General features: G+C 34.7%; 2 protein-coding genes across 4 annotated transcripts; both read right to left on the bottom strand.

Annotated features, from left to right (window-relative positions):
- Nucleotides 1–99: 99 nt before the first annotated feature.
- CDC2L1 (cell division cycle 2 like-1) lies at nucleotides 100–15,688 on the bottom strand. Of its 3 annotated transcripts, NM_001258364.1 has the most exon segments (13): nucleotides 579–966; nucleotides 1,567–1,785; nucleotides 2,323–2,547; nucleotides 3,047–3,168; nucleotides 3,952–4,096; nucleotides 11,501–11,797; nucleotides 12,007–12,189; nucleotides 12,582–12,750; nucleotides 12,829–13,045; nucleotides 13,145–13,369; nucleotides 13,441–14,192; nucleotides 14,638–14,790; nucleotides 15,403–15,630. In NM_001258364.1, coding segments are annotated over 8 exon segments (1,812 nt in total). In that variant the 5' UTR covers nucleotides 15,480–15,630; the 3' UTR covers nucleotides 579–966; nucleotides 1,567–1,785; nucleotides 2,323–2,547; nucleotides 3,047–3,168; nucleotides 3,952–4,096; nucleotides 11,501–11,761.
- Nucleotides 15,689–18,553: 2,865 nt separating this feature from the next.
- Nucleotides 18,554–20,298, bottom strand: LOC105841430 (uncharacterized). The gene is made up of 2 exons (XM_062670361.1): nucleotides 18,654–20,298; nucleotides 18,554–18,612 (listed from the first exon to the last, which is right to left on the bottom strand). Exons 1-2 carry the CDS (start codon nucleotides 20,296–20,298, stop codon nucleotides 18,554–18,556), a joined length of 1,704 nt encoding a protein of 567 aa, XP_062526345.1.
- Between the last annotated feature and the right edge of the window lie 317 nt (nucleotides 20,299–20,615).

Raw genomic sequence — 20,615 nt, forward strand, 5'->3', positions numbered from 1 at the left:
ATCTTATTTCTAATCATCCATGTAATATCTGAGCTATTTCTTTATCGAATTGAAACTAAGATTTGAGACAGTATGGTAAACTAATGGAAAATAAAAGGCTTTTTTCGGCATACCCCTATATTTACTCTTTTAACACTATTTTTATCTTTTTTTTTTTCATTTTAATACACCACTATATTACAAATTATGACAACATGACAATATTTACATGTATGATGATTTCAATAACAGGTAGATCAAAAGTAGATTGAATATTACAATTACAATACTTTCCATTTACTCGAAATGTATTACAGTTTCTCAATATAGAAAGAACAACTAGTCTTTATTTTCATTAAGTTAAAGATATCACTAACAAGTATTTTAGAGATTTTTTACTACATTCAGCAGTTTTAGGAGTTTTTATTGTAATTAATAATGTGTAACATACAAATAATTCTAACAGTAAGTTTTACAATTTTTTATTTAAACTATAAGATTAACTACATGACCGTAACATGTATACATAATGCAAAAATAGTATTTGACATTTACATATCGTAAAAACTTATTATAAGAAACAAAATGCCATTTTCAAAACGTTTACGAAAGACGCTTCGGTAATTAAAAATGTCCCAAAAAAATATTACTATTAAATTTAAACAATATTAAGTATACCAACATATTATTCGTTCACGAGATAATTTTCTTCAATAAATTTGAGTCATTGTTTTCTTATTTACCCTATTACGTAATCGTACGTAACAAAGAGCGGCGTGGTTAGAACTTGAGCGAGAAGCCGGGCGCTACGTTGAGCGAGCGCTGGTGCACGTGGAAGCCGAGCGCCTCGTCCGAGTCGGCGCGCGAGTACGCGGCGTAGGCGGCGCCCCCCGCCGGCGGCCGCGGGCTGTGCGTCGTGCGACGGTTGCCTTCCGACTTGGCCGGCCACGTTGGAAACATCGCCGGGTCGATCGCCACGGGTTGCTCCTGTTGAGAAAACGACGTCGCCATGTTACTGGTGGTAGGACCTCTTGAGAGTCCGCGCGGGTGGGTACCACCACTCTGCCTATTTCTGCCGTGAAGCAGTAATGCGTTTCGGTTTGAAGGGTAGGGCAGCCGTTGTAACTATACTTAAGACTTTAGAACTTAATCTCAAGGTGGGTGGCGCATTTACGTTGTGGATGTCTATGGGCTCCAGTAACCACTTAGCACCAGGTGGGCTGTAAGCTCGTCCACCTAAGCAATAAAAAAAATAATTAACAAAAATGTTATCGTGGATGTCGACTCGAAAACTATTTTCGATACTTTTTCAACGAGGCAGCCCAGCACAGTGCGTACAAAGCGATATGTACCAACATAAATATTATTATTGTGTCCACACACGATTACAGCCATTTCGTATGTTTAAACTTTGTACCGGTTTTTTTTATTCATCTGTACGCATTATTATAATTATTATTATTTTTTCCTTTGCCCTACATATATTATGTGATTTTGATGGTGGAAACTTGTTTGGTTATTGATTTAGATATTTTTTTTAAATATTGCATGTTTCTTTTGTACTGTGTTTCCCAAATAAATAAATACCTTGAAGTAAGCGTGTTCTAGTGCGGCCTCCGCGGTCAGTCTTCTGGCGGGATTGTATGTTAAGAAACCTTGCAACAGCGACAGTCCTGTCTCCGATAGCAAGTCTTGTCCTATCCGCTGGCGCAGACCGCCGGGCGGATGGTCGGCAAACGTCATCTTCTGGACGACGGACATCTCGCTGTATCCAGGCCATACTAAATCCGTCGGCGTCCCCAAGTCCTAACAATATTTATATCATTATTTATCGTGAGCAATGTAATATTTTAATTGTTTATTTCATTCATACACTCATCCATACTAATATAAATAGGAAAGTTCTGTTGATGTTTTTTTGTTCATGGTTTACCTTAAATTTAATTTTACATGCATTGTCTGTGGTACTGAAAAAACATAGGCTCTCCTCATCCAGAGAAAAGGTAGTATTCCAACGATAATGCAAACAATTTATTCACAATCAGGTGCAGAGCATATTGTTATCCTGTATGTGTGTGTAGTTCTCTTCCTCCCTAATTTCCACACAACGCAGTTACAAATTTTTAAGTATTTATAAAAAAACCTTTTACATAATAGAAACTGTCCTATCTCAACTACGGGGACTACTATTTCTTCTGTAAATATGTGGAGGCACTCACATCGTTCCATGATCTCGGCAACTACTTAAGACCAGTTGTACTGCAAGCTCAACTACTCATATACAGCAATACAGACAAACAAAAATAAACAAACCAATATCAGATTACACATAGTTTTACTCACCTTAAATATTCGATTCAGTTGATCTACTTCGCTTTTCCCCGGAAACAAAGGATTCATGCTTACGAATTCGGCAAATATACAGCCGACACTCCACACATCAATAGGCGTGGAATATTCTTTACAACACAAAAGCAGCTCTGGTGCTCTGTACCATAAAGTTACGACCACAGGAGTGTACTGACGGAGCGGCGATCCATACTCTCGAGCAAGGCCAAAATCTCCCACCTGTAATAAATTTCATATATTTGTTTCAAAATTGTTATTAAAATGCGGTCATCGTTCTCGTCGAACTCGTCGCTTGCGAGGAAGGGCTCGGCGAGTAAATTAACCCACAAACACAGCCCACTGAATTTCTCGCCGGATCTTCTCAGTGGGTCGCATTTTCGATCCGGTGGTAGATTCTGCGAAGCACGACTCTTACTAGTTTGTGTTAGCAACATCGTCATGTTTGAGCCCCGTGAGCTCACCTACTAGCCCAGCGACGCTGACATGGTCTCTAGACCATCAATTTAAGTAAGAAAAAAGAAAGTAATTAAAGATTACTTATATTCCCAATCTCGCGTCTTTTATTGTCATTATATTATTTCGTTTCAACATTTCGAATACTTAGCAGTTTTCGTGGTCCCTGACAAAAGTGAAAGTAATTTTAATTATGTTAACGACTCGCGAAATACCCAGAAAATACTAAAATGATTATTATCAATGAATGAATTTTTATTCTTACCTTCAATACACCCTTGTGTGACAAAAGAAGATTACTAGTTTTAAGATCACGGTGCAATATCCAATTATCATGCAAATGATGAACTGCTTTCAGTAGTTGGGTCATAAGGCATTTTACTTCTCCTAAAAAAATGAAAAAAATAAGCTGTACACAATTTCATCTCTATCTAGATATTTTTGATAGTCATAATATATCCAAATTAGCATTACTTGAATAAATAGGAAAACCTCGTTTTTAGCATAACAAAACGAACTGAAAAAACTGTTATATTATAGCTTCGGCTCCTACGGTGATTCCCCGATTATGGGGGTCTATTTGGAACACGAACATGTTCCTGCCAACACGTTTATACCGTGGCTTCTGTTTTTTAGATGTATCACTTAATTATGTGGTGCTAGCCTATATTGAGAGTTCGTCTGGGTAGGTACCACTACTGTCTATTTTTGGCGCAAAATAGTTTATATAGAGTGGGGATTTCCTTATAGAACCCAATTCAGGTTTCAACCTCATCTCTAAGGAAATGTAATTTGTGAAGGGGCTTCCTAAAAAAACTTGTATGGACTGTCTGAAAGAGAAAATGCTGCGTCGACTCCATATAGTGGATAAGGGTAAGAAAAGAAGAGAAGTCGGAGGCACGATGGCTGTGTTCACGTGATCAGTGATCTTGTTTAGCCATATAAATCAACAAAATAATAATAAAAACTTATCAATGCTAAAAAAACTGTGTAACAAAACAATTAAAAGATGATTTTCCTAGTCTTATCATTTTAAAACACCCTGTAAGTACTCGTATGTAATTAAAATATTTAGATCAATCATGAACGGCTCTTTTAGTTAGGGTATCAACCAAGTATCATTACAATCAACAGACGACCCCACGTAATGAGTTTATAATAATCTATTACCAGGTAGAAAGACTTGTTTCTTTGCGCGCATTGTTTCCATGAGACTCTTCAGGTCGTGCTCTACGTAGTCCATGACGATGAAGATCTTGTCCATGTTGGAACCGACTACGATTTCTCGCACCGTGACGATGTTCGGATGTTGACCCTGTAATAACACAATGGAATGTGTCTATCGTTAGTGAGAGTTCACGGGCGGGCCTCAATGGTATAATTGTTCGAAACTATACAGTGAATCTGTAGTGGTTTCCTGAAAAATGATAAATATCTGAAAATAAGTTACTTCACATGACTTTCAAGCTGTTCCAAAACCGAAAGTTACCTCTGAAGAGAAAGGAGGCAGTGATCAGTTTTACATTAATTTTAAATACCAGCCATTTTAATATATATCTTTATAAAAAATAAAAAACTGATCGGCAACCTATTTCCTGAACAGACACAAAAAAGGAAACAGTTTTTAATTAGTGATTGTGCAAAAATACAGAAGTTGCAACTTATAGAAAAATTACAATCCACTTCATCAGTAACAATTTTATGTTGGAACTTGTGCATGTACATACTAAAATAGTACAAAGTTCATTTTTGCACATTTCTAACATTATTGTGAAACCTGTAAAGTACAAAACGAATTAACAAAAAAATTCAAGATTTCCACAAAGTTATTTACTTACTCAACTCAATAGAAAACTTCAATATTAGTAATTTCTCTAAAGTTAACATGTATCGAGCGACTTGTGAAGCAACATACTCAGACGTTTATCATAATAATTATAACAAAATTAACGTATTAAATATTAAATACATATTTTTTTTAACTTAGATTGTACTACAAAACAGAGAAATATAAATATTATGGATATAATAGTATTAATAACGTATAAAATAAAATGTCATAAAGTTTATATAATGAACATGATTATCAAATAATTTAGCAAGAAAGGAATGACATCGCAAATATTTTTCAACGAACCTGAGAGTAATTCATTCTACAAACATAGCTCTGAAGTCGAGGTGAATCAGGAAGAAATAATAAAAAAATATATTATTCTAAATCTTTTTAAAACTTCTTGTCTGACTTTGAAAACAGTACTAAGATGCCCTTTTCTGAAATTCTCCTTAACAAATTAAAATCGAAGAAGAAATTCAAATCAGGGTGCGTACTTGTTTAAAAGTTTTTAAAAAATCTCTTGGTGATAAACTTATTTTTTATGTGACTGATGAAGATGTGATGATGAGACGTGAAGATCTCGCAAAGATCTTAATTTACAATCGCTTCACGAGAGCAACACAGAATTGTTCGTTAAAAATTCAATAGAGATTATGATGGAAAAACTTAATACGAAATTTCTTTAACCAATAGAATTAAAATATGTGTTGAAATACATTTCTCAATAAAAAGCAACACTAGTAAAGTAATTATTAAAAATGACTCTTTTTTTTTTTACTTCACCATAACGACAAAAAATAAATGATTTTGGTACCTTCAATAGCTCTTGAATTTTATATACTTTTATGTTTTTATAAAATTAAAAATATATTAAAACCTTATCTGTAATATGCACATATTAACGTGATTAAAAGCGATAAGATATTTTTTTGAAACATTTCGACGAATAAACCAAACCTCTTTCTTTTTAATTGAGAGTTCTTTCTGTCAGAAACATTTCAAAATATTTGTGTGGATTGTACATTCCTTTCAAACTATTGTTTCTAGAGTGAAATTCATAATTTATTAAGGTGGGCATGCGAGCCATTGATCTTATACGTGGAACACCACAGAATAGTATATAAATTTGTTTTTTTCTGTATGTACATATATACAGGATGTTCCGAAAGAATCACGAAAGTACAGATACAAGGTTGCTCTGTTTATTGAGAAATCATTTCCGAACCTCCTGGCAGTTCAGTGATTCTCAAAACGCGACCAAAATTACGTAACACAACCTTACATCTATACCCACCATTATTGACCTGGTATTACTTATTTATGAGACAACCTGAATATGTATATAAGAATTCGATCACTTAAACAATTAGTATTGTTCAATTGACCAATTCTTTTTGTTCAACTACAAAGGCAGTTTTATTACACAATTTTCTTCCACGATTTTTCACGCAAATCACGATATACACATATATATATAAATACATATGTGCTTTCGTAGTTTAGGTATTACACATTCCAAAATATTTGAACTTCGAATACGAACATCGAAAAAATACAACAATTTTATTGGCGAACACAAAACAACTTGACCCTACTTAAATGAGAAAGTATGCCACAGGGAAGTCGTTGGTTCAGTAAGTTTACAATAAATCTACATAAACGGACATATGGGGGACAAAAAATTTATCAAACCTTAAATATTGTTTTTTTTTTGTATCAAAATATGTCATACTCTCAGCAGACGTGAACATATATTAATTAAAAAATATACAAAATACATAATTTAAAACATATTTTGTTATAACATAAAAATATGACCGCCCTACGTCAGTTTACATCTATAGGTTTATTATAAACTTAAGTTTATAAAACGCATACACACTGCCAAGTTTATCCAGAACACACAAGTCGAAAACATCATTGTGGACTTAATTATTATACAAAATTAAACGCCTTAATAAATCGATTTAATTATTGTGCCTAACTTGACCAAATACATCATTATTTAGACCGTTGTAGTTCTGCAATATCTAGAAACTATTAACATGATTTTCAAGCATAATTATGTTGGAGGATTGTATAAAAAGATGAAAGGATATAAATAAAAAATGGATAACGAAATCCGTAGACCAAGCTCACTTAGGAAGGCTGGTGTAAATTTGGAGAGACCAGTAATAGACGACTGTGGACTGATGATGATGGAGATATAAATAAACATCAGGTAAGCACGCGTCGAACTTCGCACAATAAAGCGTTTCGTAGCCAGGATGAACGTTGTTAAAACATTTTAAAAAAAACCTTTTTAATTTACCATCCTAAAGATTTCGTAAAAATCTCCACATGATACTCAAAAAGCCGTTTCGACTCATATTTACAACGCCTTAAAAGCGTATCCACTCGTATCGACTTAAAAAAATTGGGTTGAGGCGGTGTGAAAATTCTTAAGGTCATGGCTGTTTCATTACAGTCGAGACTTTTTAGTAGAAGCATAATGAATCCGTTGAAATAGAATTATATTTTTTTTACATAGCCTGGTGAACGAGTTCTGGTAATTAGTTACCGGAACACATAGACCTCAAAAGGTGAAGACTATGAGTAAAGTCAGTCTCAATTACATATTTTATATAACAGCTGCCCCAGCCATCGAACTGAAAAATATGACTGCTGAAACGATTTATTTATTTATATAAGGATTTCAATTGTTTACTTGGGTAATCATCATAACTACAAAAATTGCTTTCACAACTTTTTTTCCTAAGAAATAATTGATAAACGAAAATTAAAATAGTTTGGGAACGATTTTGCGAAGAACCTTGGGGGTTCCGTAGTACTTATGTAAATTCAATCATTTTTATTCAACAACCATCGGTGAAAACTAAAAGAAATTTACTAATTTCGGCAAATAATGTTTTTTTTGTCCTTGTTGACAGACAATCAGACGATCCGTAAGGACGTGTTTTTTAACGTTCTCGATAAAGTAAAAGATAAGTCAAATTTGTATGGAGTTGGAACGTTTGCCTACGTTTGCCGCTACTGTTGCCGCACTGTTCCAGCTGCATACAATATCAGGTAACTTTTACGCTATCGAGAACGTTAAAAAACTCGCACTAAGCACACTGATGGTGAATGGTTACCGACGCTTATAGACGCGAGTAATGCCAACCCAAGCCTCTGCCTACCCTGCCTAGCTAGGACCTAGTTTTATGAAGTCTTCGGACCGCAAGGTCTGTTATTTAAGAGATTATTCGTAATAAATGTAACTTTTTTATAAGTTTTTGACTAAAGCTAAAGACTAACTACAAAGTGTGTTATAATTTGTGGCTAATTAAAATTAGGCTTTATACTATGATTACCACCAAGTTAGTAGTCTTTTTTTAGCCTCAGAAGACGTTGAAGTTGCGTTTGAGTAATTGTTTTTTGAATAAATTTAAATTTTACGCTACATCCGGCCACCCAGTTTAATCAATCGACACTTAACCCAAATTATTAACAGCATGATTTTTTAAATTTGTTCTAATTCATAGTTATACATACAGAATATTATACATATATACCGAACATTATACATACATACCGAACATTACACATATATACCGAACATTATACATACATACCGAACATTATACATACATACAGAAATTGTTCACACGCTCGCAATATTACATTTAAAACGGGTATGTGACGTGGGCGGGCTTCCGCTAATTTCCTGCTGAAGATTACCGTTTTACTTATGGCGCATTACCGCTGTAATGTCGCCAAAAGATGCAAACACCACAAGAACATAATATATCTAGCGACATGGTAAGCTAACGAGATATTGAGATCGAACCAATTTTTTTTTCCTATAATAAAATACCCAGACTGACAGACCGATACCATACGGTTTAGACCCAGTAGATCTAGAATGAAAATTTGCAGAAAAATCATTCATTTCATGTTTTTTCATTTCATCTTAATAAAAAAATCCAAAAAAGTTTCAAAACAAAATACAAAGGGATCAAAGAGTGTACGAACTCACCGTCCTGAGTCAGAGGGTTCTAAGTGGTCAAAAGACCCGTTCAAACAGTTAAAATCTGAAAACCGATCCCCGGTTTCAGATATGAAGTCTTTTGAGAATGCGAGTAAGTCATTCCTGTTTATGAAGGAACAAACAGGTATTATTGGTTAATGGAGATTTACCACACAACACAAGATACTCATAAAGGTTGTACTTTTAACAGGTAAATAACGTAATTAAACAAATATCAATCTCTAATTTAGTTAAAACAAGCCTGTTATTTGGTTATTACAGGAGTCAGACGCTCATTCCCGAAGCCTAAACAGGAACAGGCCTACCGTTTTAACCTAAGCGTATACTAATTTTTTTCACTTTACGTGCCATACAAAAAGATAGTTAGTTCATTTAAAATATTTCTATATATGTATTAAGTGTTATCCGATTAGAAATCACCGACAGCACCTATCTGTCTTCGTTTTCACGAAACATTTCAACACATCCTGTATATTTAACCAAAAGTAGGATGCCGCTTAATGTCTGAAGACAAAACATAGTTAAAACAGTTAAGTCCGTTGACAAGATTACATTCGCTTTTAATCGCGTTACCTTTTAAAAAAGTATCATTTGAAATTAATCTGATGAAAAATCTACAAAAATCCTTTTTTGTGTTGAAGACAGATGGTTCGTCGGCTACCATTAGAGTGTATTTTAATTTTAAAATAAATCTATTAGACGTTAAGTAGAAACCATACAACAGAATAGAAGAGCTTAAGTTAATGAAACATAACTAGTCGCAATCCTTTGAAAAAATTAACGATTTATATGATTAAAGATATGTATTAATTCTATTGCTAATCGAAATATTTATACGTAGTTCAAGTATGCTGTCTGTAGCTATGCACATGCAAAATTCCTTGGCACACACCTGGATCCTGAGATCCACGATCTAAGCGAAAGCAGTTAAGACATAAGACTGATGCTTATAAGTGTTAGTTAATTGGCAGAAATAACCACATTGACCTCTAAATTCAATGATAACATTCTTAAGATTAAAATCAACTACAGAGATGGCTAATAATTGATGAAACATTGGCTATTTTACATTTGAGGGTTTAATACAAATAATAACAACAACAAACAAAATAACACAATAGTGTCACCACCGAAATCGCTCTAGGTATAGACCATGAAGGGCGTGGGGGAAAGCCATAAAACTAAATTATTTGTGGACAACTCCTAACGTATAACGGTGTTCATGAGATGTTTAAATTACAAAATCTTATAGTAAGGTGGCCATGAATTCAAAAGAACAGTTAGTTAAAGCGAAGACATAAGTTAGTAGCCACGGCTGTTCATAAACAAGATTTTTTTACTAATGTTGTACGGGCCGCCATTATGTTTGATTAAAAAATTAAGTCTCTTTTGTAAGCTATTTTCCTCTTTTAAGTTAACATGAAATATGAACTAAAAACAAACGCGAGAAACGTTTAAAATGTTAATTCGTTTGACAGCTCGACCGGTATTTAATTCGTTCTAGATACATTTATTTTTATGTTAGAACTTAATTGCTTTGGAAATAAAATTCCTAACTGTATAATACGATACGCTGTAACTATGGCAAGATATTTGAAATACTAACACTTTTCAGCACAGACCAATAAAAAAAAATATCTATATGTATATTATATATTATTATTATCATAGATTGTATTGCTTGTAACTTAACATAATAAAAATAATGAGTTAATATTTCTTTGTTGACAAATAATTCTCACTCTTTATTTTTTTTGTAATGCAGTTCTCTCTGTTAACTCCATTACCAATAGATACCAAAACAGTTATTTTATGATGGCAGCTCTGACGAATTGCTTGAATTCATGAATAATACCTAAATAGGTAGGGTTCTATAATAATAATTAAGCCATAATTAAAAGTTTTAAAAAAATGGATCAAGGAGACTGCAACACCAAGTTCTCTTTTATATTCAATATCGGCCACTGATGGTTGTTTCTTTGACAATCAACAACAATATTTCAGGAATTGAATTTGTGTCTTCAATATGCATACTGCAATATTTGACATCAATATCATTCCCTGATTTAGTCAATAAATTATTCACAGTAAATAAATCATTCACTGGACTACAATGACATCAAGTAGTACTGCCTGTACTATATTTCATGATATTGTGCACTTCTCAGCATTTCTTTTAAAGTTGAAAATATATGACTATGAAGATCTTTATTTTTATATTTTTTCATTGTTTAACATGTAAGGAGAAACAAAGTGTACAATTTATTAAATAAAAGCAGTAAGAATGTCATGTAATAGGTACTTTATAGTCATTACAGAATTGTTTGTGATGTATTTGGTCAGTTATTATTAAACTATAGCGAATGCACACAGTCAAATTAGCAACATCTTTTCCCTAAGGCCTATACAACGTTATTTTTAGTATATTCGAAACCTGAGAGGTTGGCTGGTAAAACAGATTTTAATATGGTTAAACACTATGAGATTCACCTCAAAATCCTAACAAAAATATCCAAGATGGACAGAGTATTGTAAACTTACACATCGCAGTAGTTGCCTTCAATCCAAAAATATTTGACATGATTCATCACAATAATAATATACCAGACCATTGACTAGTCCAAGGTGGCGTACTAGTACATAAAGTAAGTCGATAGTTTAATCAACTTTTATTAGTGTTAGATTATGGCAAGTTTTAATTAATTGTGTGTGATGAGCTGTTACAGATAACTACAAGCGATTGTAGATTTTTGTTTTCTTTTTTATATTATTTTTGCTGGTTCGTATAATAAAATTCCGTATCGGTGTTCTGACTTTTGCATATACTAAAAATAATGTTGTATAGTAAACTTTACCTTCTTCTTGGTGTTATTCTTCGAAGCAAACTGGGTTAACAATTTTTTTTTGGCAAGTGATGTAACTATTGTGAATCAATAGTTTTCGATGTTCGTATTCTAAGTTTATTATTCCCTTGGAAATATTACTGTTGTTAAGCTCATGTTCATACATGGTAGAAGTAAGTTTTGGAGGGTTCATCCCCAGGAATAAATTCCTTATAAGATACATAGGCCCGCCCGTGTATCGAAGTTGTTAACCCTTGCAATCGGGTCACACCTCTAGCACAACCCTCTTGCAGGTAAGAGGTGCTGGGCCTGTAGGAATAAAATACAAGCATTAATGTAGTGAAAACAGCACATGAGCCATCGAGTGCTTCACAGCTCGTGGCTCTCAAAGAGGTACATACTTGCTTATCTATTATAATATATCTACAACAAACAATATACCTCCAACATTAGAGCAGTGATGCAGTATGATGGCTCAGGTGAGCTTAGTATTCATTAAATTGATATTCAGATCCTACCTTAAGTAATGTGTTGATCTCTCTTAGTGATGTAATTGGAAATCCTTCTTTTTCCTTTTCCATTTTAAGTCGTTTTAATGCTACAATTTCATCAGTTGTTTTATCACGTGCTCTATAAACAACTCCATATGTACCCTCTTCTATTCTGTTGAGACACTGAAACTCTTCAACTGATCGACAGCCCTAGAAAACATTTTCAATAACACATAAACATGAATGGCTTCGTAACAAATGTTTAGTTATTTGAAAACTCATTTTTTGGACAAAACTAATGATTTAGTTTCATCGGATCGAAATTAAATTGCATTAACATGGAATCAGGTATTCAATGCTCGAAAGCAACTAACTTGAATACCTATTTAATAAACTGAAATTGAATGAAAATTTTCATTTACTTACATATTTATTGAACATAAAATCCTTGTAATATTTATGAACATTAGAGACTGCATTGTAAACCAATGGCCGATGTTGCTAGTCAATATTTCGAAAATAAGTTAACAATACATCTTGCATATAATTTAACAGAGCATACCATTATTTACATGTAACTATGACAAAAACAAGAGAATTACCTGCAAAGCAGGATAATATGGTGGTAAAGAGTTGATGACTTCTTCTCGCAGTCTGGACTTCTCTTCGTTTTCTTTCGGTGTTTCTTCTTCAAGAGTCTTTGCTGCTTCTCCTAGTGGCGGCGGTGAAAATGAATGTGATCTACTTCTACTTTTTGACCTTGATTGTGACCTAAAAAAATTAATCGTGATTCTTCAATCTTGGAGAAAAGGAGTTGGTTATTTTTTATTTAATTTTACTTTAACTCACCTTCTAGAACCATGTGATGAAGGACTGTTTTGGTTTATATCTGGTATTGGTGATTTTGATTGAGACTTAATTCTGACTTTATCACAAATTTTTGAATTTTCTATCTCCTTGTCTGATTTATCATTATCATCGTGCTCCTCCTCTGTTTTGGATTCAGCTCCAGAATCAGAATCAGTACTTGAACTTTCATCAGCAGTATCCGTATTTGTATGTTCACCTTAAAGCAAAAGAATTAAACATAAACCAGCGCAAATTTACCCCACTTTAAGAGGTTTGAATTCGAAACAATTAAAAAAAAACAAATTATCACAATTACCATCTTCTGGTTCTGAATGGGAATCACTCTTTATTTCGATGTCACTAGCATCAGAAACAGTCACAACAGAATCTCCATACGAAGGTGACTGTTCCGATTTACTTTTCTTGAAAGATTTCTTGTCCTCTGGTGAAATTGAGCGTTTTTTACCGCGGCGACGCCGTTCCTCGCGTCTTGCTTCTAACTCACTTCGGAATTCGTGTTTTCTTTTTTCTTTCTCTCGTTCTGAAATAATTGAATTGAAGTAAGCCTTTAAAAATCACATGGACATTGATAGATTTTGGACAGAAACTTACCTGCTTCAATCATTCGCTTTCTTCGTTCTTGCTGTAATTTGTCGAGAGAAGAATGATGCTCTGATTTTGTTTCCTTATCCATATACTCTGAACTTTTCTTTGACTCTTGACTTTGCAATTCTTTTGATATACGTTTACTAAGTAGCCTTGTTCTTAAATCCTCTAGTTCTTTATCACCAGAAGTTTTATCTCGGTTTTCTTTTTCATTATTATGGTTACTATGGCTTTCGTCTGCTAATTGTCTTAATCTAGATTCTATTCTCTCAGGATCAGCACGTTTACGTTCTATCTCTGTATATTTATAAGCTCTTTCTCTATTTCCCGTGTACAATTCTCTTTGGACCTCCTTGTCTTTGAATGCATCTTTTTCTCTAAATGTTTCCCTTGTCCTGGTGGTTTCTCTAAAGTTGGGGTTTTCTCTATACATTTCTCTATCCCTATAATGTTCCCTTTCTTTGTAAGGTTCTTTGTCTCTATATGCTTCCCTTTCACGATATGGATCTTTTTCTCTAATTTCTTTCTCACGGTACATATCCTTAGGCTCCCGATAAATTTCTTTCTCTCTGTAGATTTCCTTATCTCTATACAACTCTTTTTCTCTATATGTTTCTTTGTCTCTAAACATTTCTTTCTCTCTATAAATATCTTTTTCCCTGTAGTATTGTTTTTCTCTATAGTAATCTTTGGCCATTTCTTCTCGATCAGAAGTTTTTATAAGTTCTCTTTTAGATTTTTCAGACTTATCACGGTCCCTGTTAAAAAAGGTTTATATTGATCTATAACATTCCCAATGTCAGTAGGATGACCAACCTTAAAGCATAATATTAGATGAATTTAATTGTTTCAAATAACTATCAAACACCAACAAAGTGAGAAATAATTTATCATTTCTTCATTAAGATAATAAATATAATAATAAAAACAATCACCATAAATCTTGGCAATGCAAATCTTTACCTATCTGAGTGATATAGATAAATTGTTTTTTTTTCCTGTACCAAATTTGATAATTGCTATTATTTCTTTTCTGTTATCATTAAGAGTAAATTACTATTCTAACCTATTTGTCATTAATAATATATGAAAAGCTTTGTTATTACATTAATCACTATAAACAAATAAACAAATGGTTAAATAATAATAATAAATCTAGGTTGTGCATCAAGAAAACAACACATTCATGTTCTTAGCTGTTACCTGAAGAGATGCTTCTTTTCTTTTCTAGATGTGTCTTTGTATTTATCTTTTGCAGATCTCTTGTGGCGCTTGTCCCTGTGTGTGGTTCTGATCACTGCTTGAGGAGGCTTGATAATCAGCGCATCTGGGTTATCTCTGTCTTCGTCAGATAAACTAAAACAACATTTAATATGCTATAAAATGGAATTTTATGTGATTTCAATCTAGATTTAAAATGGAATTAATGTCAATTTTAAATGAATATGAATAGTTTGTAAAATAAAATTTACTTACATTTTAGCATGACGGTCATGTTGGATAACTCAGCTCAGAAAGCATACAAGTAAAATGATTTTAATGTATAGTAAATCTATCAAGCAATTCGTTTTAATAAATTAGTTATTTGCTGTGCGTTTGCTAAATTTAGATGTTTATTTAAATTCCTCACATCTTTTATAATGACTTAGGTGATTTTAATTTTACTTCAATGTTTGGCTAAATGCTGATACTGCTTAACCTAAATAAGTAATTTAAAGCGAAACAGTAAATCTAAGAAAATGTGGTTATCAAACGAAAAGTTTGAGTGTTTTTGTTATTAACTTAACATTAAAATACGCTGAAATGGTAACAAAGAAAAGGGGAGTGCTAATGAGTTTTCAAGAAACACGCCATTACAACGAAGGTTGTGCTGTGAGATAATCTTAGTTTAACTGGCCTAATAACACGTTTATATGCTAAAAAAAGCGAGAATATATGCCGTTTGGATTAACTGAACATTATTCTTACCTGAAATCCATTTCGTCGTGTATAGGACTCCGTGCTAATTCTCCATCTTCACTTTGATCGTCTTCATAATTACTCATGATTTTTAGTATTTATAGTATAATTTACAAACAAACCAGAAAAAAAGTAAAAAAATTATAAGGATAAAGAATTCAAATAGAAGTAATATTATTTGTTCATTTACTAAGTAATGGCATTAGACGCAACAATTTCCTTGATAGATGTTGTTTAACGTCCATGAGTGGCCATTTTGATTTTTGATCCGTTTTTTATTATTTTGTTTAGGGCTAAAGGAAACTAGACGTTTTAGTCAAATTTCTATTTCTAAAATTAAATGTTCTGTAAATATTAAAAAATTTCAGAGGCGCTAATGTCGAAATGTTATTTATTTTTAAAATAGCTTTACTATGGTTGACAAACATTCTGTATATGTTTCACAGTTCGAGTTTATGACATTTTGGTAATAAATTTTACAAAAAATTCCGTAGGTATCAAATCACTTTTTGTCTAAAAGACACGGATTCGCCCTATCCTATTAGAAGAACATAAAGTATAAACATATCTGAAATAAGAGAAAACCTTTACTGAATATAAGGTTTTAATAAGCTAAAATTAACAGTAAAATTTGCTTTGATTACATTAGATACATTGACAAATAACGAATAAAACAGATTGACAATGACGTCAACTTATGGCTGATAATTTCAACTAAGAAGTTTACATCATTCTCCCGCACTATTTTAAAATATAATCTTTCAAAAATCCTGGCGTTTTATGGACGCGACCAGATCTACGAAGTGTTGGCTCCGGCGGTAGTGATGATGGTAATTCTGTCTCTAGCTCTCTGCTATTATCAAGTACCTCAGGTCCCGTCTCATTAGATGACGGAATCTCCAAGTTTTGGTCTTCTGTTTCCGGAAGTGGTTCTGCGACGTTATGATAATCAATAGTGTGTTCATTATCTATTCGCAGATCTACCCTTTCTGAACCCAATGGTGCTAGATGACGATTCGACACTGTTGTTTCTCGGCCATCTGGAAGCCGAATGTATGAAAAGTCAGGATTGCTGTGTATCAATTCAACCTCTTCTACTAATGGCTGATATTTATTTGTACGATTAAATTTCTTCATCAAGACTTGTCCAGAATTTGTAAGCCACGATGGAACAGAAGAGCCGTTAGTAGATCTTCGAGGGTGTCTAAACATTCTTTCATGTGGAGTGCAATTTATGGTTGTACAAAGTAAGGATCGAATTGAATGTAAGGCTTGTGGTAATACTTGTTCCCAATTTTCTACCGAAAGATTCTTCGTCTTCAGGGCCAAAAGAATCGTTCTCCAAAGAGTAGAATTCAATTTTTCTACTTGACCGTTACCTTGAGGGTTATAAGCTGTAGTTCTACTAGTGGCAATACCTCGAACATGTAAAAATTCCTGTACTTCAGCAGAAAGAAATGCTGTTCCGCGATCTGAATGAACGTAAGAAGGCATGCCAAATATCATAAACAAGTTGTTAAGATGTTTAATCACTGTTTTCGAGCTTACATCTGAGCATGGGAATGCAAACGGGAAACGTGAAAATTCGTCAATCACGGTAAGTATGAATTTGTTATTATTATTTGTTGGAACTGGTCCTTTAAAATCTATGCTAAGGCGTTCAAAAGCAGCCGTCGCTTTAACAAGTTTCCTCTGGTCATCAAAGGTATTTCGGAAGAATCTAGGTTTTATTTCAGAGCAGGTTCGACAAGATTTTGTCATTGTTCTGACTTCTTCAATAGAATAGGGAAGGTTTTTAGAGCGAACCCAGTGAAACATTCTTGTTACCCCTGGATGACAAAGAGCCTCATGCAGCGAGAAAAGTTTTGCAGTACGTGTTTCTACAGTGGCACAAACTCGGGATAGTGCATCAGCAGCATAGTTCTCTTTCCCCGGTCTGTATATAATATCGTATTTGAAAGCAGCAAGTTCCAGTCGCCATCTTTGGATCTTTTCATTCTTTATCTTACTTGAATGTTTCATATTAAACATAAAAGAAACCGAGCGTTGAGTTACCAACTTAAAGTGTCTACCAATAAGGAAATGTCTCCATTTCTTCAATGATTCCACAATGGCGTACGCTTCTTTTTCAATGGCGGAATGGTTTTGTTCGCTTGAATTTAACGTTCTTGAGAAAAACGCCACTGGTCTAGAATTTTGCGTAAGTACTGCTGCAATGGAATGATCGGAAGCGTCAGTTTCCACTGTAAAAGGTATATTTTCATCAATTGCATGTATTGAAGACTTTGCGATATCATTTTTCAAGCTTTCGAAACATTTAATTTGCTCGCTTGTGAGTGGAAAAATCGTCGTATTAGCAAGTGAGTGGATCCGTTCAGAAAATTTTGGAATCCACTTAGAATAATGTGCGAACATGCCGAGTGTCCTTCTTAAGGTCGGTAAATCGCTTGGTGGAGGTAAATTAATCAGTGGCTTGAGTCGCTCATTGTCAGGTTTAATTATGAGGCCGCGCGGCGCGCTACCAGCACTCTAGCGCGCTGCCGTGGATTGAATAGAGCGACCGGTCGACGGTGTATCGCGTCCCGACCCGGCAGGCTGGTTCTGGTCCAGCGGGGTATTCCGGGACACCAGCGGCACCGTCTGGGCGGCCCGACGGGCTGCCGTACCGAGACGGCCGACGTTTCAGAGCCTTCGATTCGCCTCGAAGGCTCCGTCGGCTGGGCGTCCTTGGGATGAGCCGCGCCGTCTGGTTGTAGTGTTGACCGCGGTAGCCCCCCCTACCTCATCCGGGTTCTGACCTCGGAGGGGATCGGACGTCGGGTGTAAGAGTGCAGGGGAGTCGTTTAGTGGGTGGGTCCTAAAATCCTTGGGCCCGCGGTCTGCTCACAACACCATGCAGATCGTTGAGTCTCACATACCCCGCGCGCCCCTTTTGCGCGGGGACCTCGTAGGAGGTTCGGCCCTCTACCCGAAAAAAAAAAAAAAAAAAAAAAAAAAAAATATGTGGTTTTGAATATTATAGCCTAGAATATTAATTGACTTTTGAGAAAATTTGCATTTTTGTATACTCAGTGTTAAACCGTATTTCTTTGCGGCATTCATAAAACTTTCTAAGTTATGATCGTGTTCTTCAAGAGTACGGCCAGAAATAGTTATATCATCAAGATACGCATATGTGTTTTGAAGCTTCTCTTTTCTTATAATCCAATCGATTGTTCGCTGGAAGCTCAAAACACCATTTGTTACTCCAAAAGGAATACGCCTGAACTGGTACAAATTTCCCAGTGCTTCAAAAGCGGTAAATTTCCTTTCTTCGGGTAGTATAGGTACTTGATGGTACGCGTTTTTCAGGTCTATTAGGCTGAAAAATGTATTCTTTGCCACTTTCGAAACTAAGTCCTCAATATTTGGTAAAGGGTACGCGTCGAGTTCTGTGTAACGATTAATTGTCTGAGAGTAATCAATTACAAGGCGTTTTTTATGAGTTTCGCTTTTTGTTATTAGTACTTGGGCCCTCCACGGTGATTTACTTTCTTCAATCACGCCCTCTGCTATAAGGTTTCTGATTTCTTCTTTAATAAATTCACTATCCTCTTTGTTGTGCCTTCGAGACTTTATAGCAATAGGTTTGCAGTTGGGAGATACATTCGCAAAAAGCGGTACAGCTGGTACTGATGCTTCAGCTACGTTACATACTTGAAGTGGATGTTTTGGTCCACCGAAAGAGAACTCTAGCGATGAATGTTCTTCGAGGACGTCATGGCCGATAATTATATCAGCACAAAGATTTTTCACGATAAGAAGATTCACATTATCATATCTATGATTTCCGATTTTCAGGGTTTGCCAAGTTTGACCTTCTACTTGTGAAGTATAATTAAGAGAGGCCATAGAAATAGTCTGATTGCAGGATTTTCTTTTTAACCCGCATAGTCTTGCAAAGTTGTCATTTATAAAACTGATGGAGCTGCCGGTGTCGAGAAGTGCTTCTGCTCTTATTCCTCGAATATAAGCGGGTACAGTAGCTTTACGTAATGAAGAAGGTGACGCTGCTGTGATACAAGCGGAAAGGTCTTCAGTACCTACTACCACAGAATTTGTAGATTTAGAAGAGCTTCTACAAACAGTGGCAAAGTGCCCCTTCTTGTTACAGAGTTGACAAGTCTTTTCAAAGGCAGGGCAGTTCTTACGAGGATGTATTTGACCCCCACAAAAGAAACATTTTTGCCGTCGAGGATTATTAACAGAAGAGCAAGTCTCGTAGTGCAGAGTTTGTGATTTCGAAGAGACTAATGTTGGTTCTTTTGAAGCAACAGCATTTAAAGAGACAGTATTGAAATTTTGAGAGTTGATCTCTGCAGTTTCTAGAGAGAGTGCTTGGTTGTAAGCTTGATCAAGTGTTAGAGTTAAGTTTTCTAAAAGCCTTTGTCTGATTTTATGCGATGATATACCGGATATGAAAGCATCGCGTACGCTATCGTTTTTGTTTGTTTCTGCATCAACAGCCACAAAATCACAATCTTTGGAAAGTAGTTTCAAAGCTTGTAAATATGTGTCAATACTTTCTTCTGGTCGTTGTTTCCTTGTTGCTAACATATGTCTAGCAAAAATCAGATTTTTTGGTTTTACATACAGTTTTTGCAGTATTGTGATCGCTTCTTCGTAGTTCGTAGCTTCGCTTATATATGTGTAGATATTTGGTGATATATGGTTTACCAAAAGTTGAAACTTTATGCTGTCCCATTTTTCTGGCGGACGAACCGACTGTGCATCTGTTTCTGGAGCGGTCGGCTTCTGCACGAAAATGAAGTTTTCGAAAGTTTTACGCCAATGTATCCAAGCTTTCGTACTAGAGCTATCTGACGGGTCGATATCAAACCTTTCAGGGCGGAGATATCTATCCATTTTTTATTTATTTAGCTTATTAAATTGAAATAAGAGAAAACCTTTACTGAATATAAGGTTTTAATAAGCTAAAATTAACAGTAAAATTTGCTTTGATTACATTAGATACATTGACAAATAACGAATAAAACAGATTGACAATGACGTCAACTTATGGCTGATAATTTCAACTCAGAAGTTTACATCAATATCCTAGAATAAATGAATTTAATAATACCGTACTGTTTTAGATACCTTTTTTTTGGTCAGGAGGAAAACGCCGGACTTCCGCCGCGGCGCCGTCCACTGGGGATGAAGGGCGGGGCATGTCAGAGTCG

This window comes from Bombyx mori, chromosome 10, assembly GCF_030269925.1.
Source record: "Bombyx mori chromosome 10, ASM3026992v2".
In the NCBI taxonomy this organism is placed as follows: domain Eukaryota; kingdom Metazoa; phylum Arthropoda; class Insecta; order Lepidoptera; family Bombycidae; genus Bombyx; species Bombyx mori.

Bases quoted from the DNA above. Each gene is read 5' to 3' on its own strand.
- CDC2L1 (XM_012689207.4), bottom strand. From the start codon at position 15,479: ATGAGTAATTATGAAGACGATCAAAGTGAAGATGGAGAATTAGCACGG. The intron at 12,751-12,828 runs GTGAGTTAAAGT...TAATTTTTTTAG, and splicing joins TCATCACATGGTTCTAGAAG to GTCACAATCAAGGTCAAAAA. The intron at 4,097-12,006 runs GTAGGATCTGAA...GTGTTATTACAG, and splicing joins AGATCAACACATTACTTAAG to GGTCAACATCCGAACATCGT.
- LOC105841430 (XM_062670361.1), bottom strand. From the start codon at position 20,298: ATGGATAGATATCTCCGCCCTGAAAGGTTTGATATCGACCCGTCAGAT. The intron at 18,613-18,653 runs GTATTCCTTTTG...TTGAGCTTCCAG, and splicing joins AAATTTGTACCAGTTCAGGC to CGAACAATCGATTGGATTAT.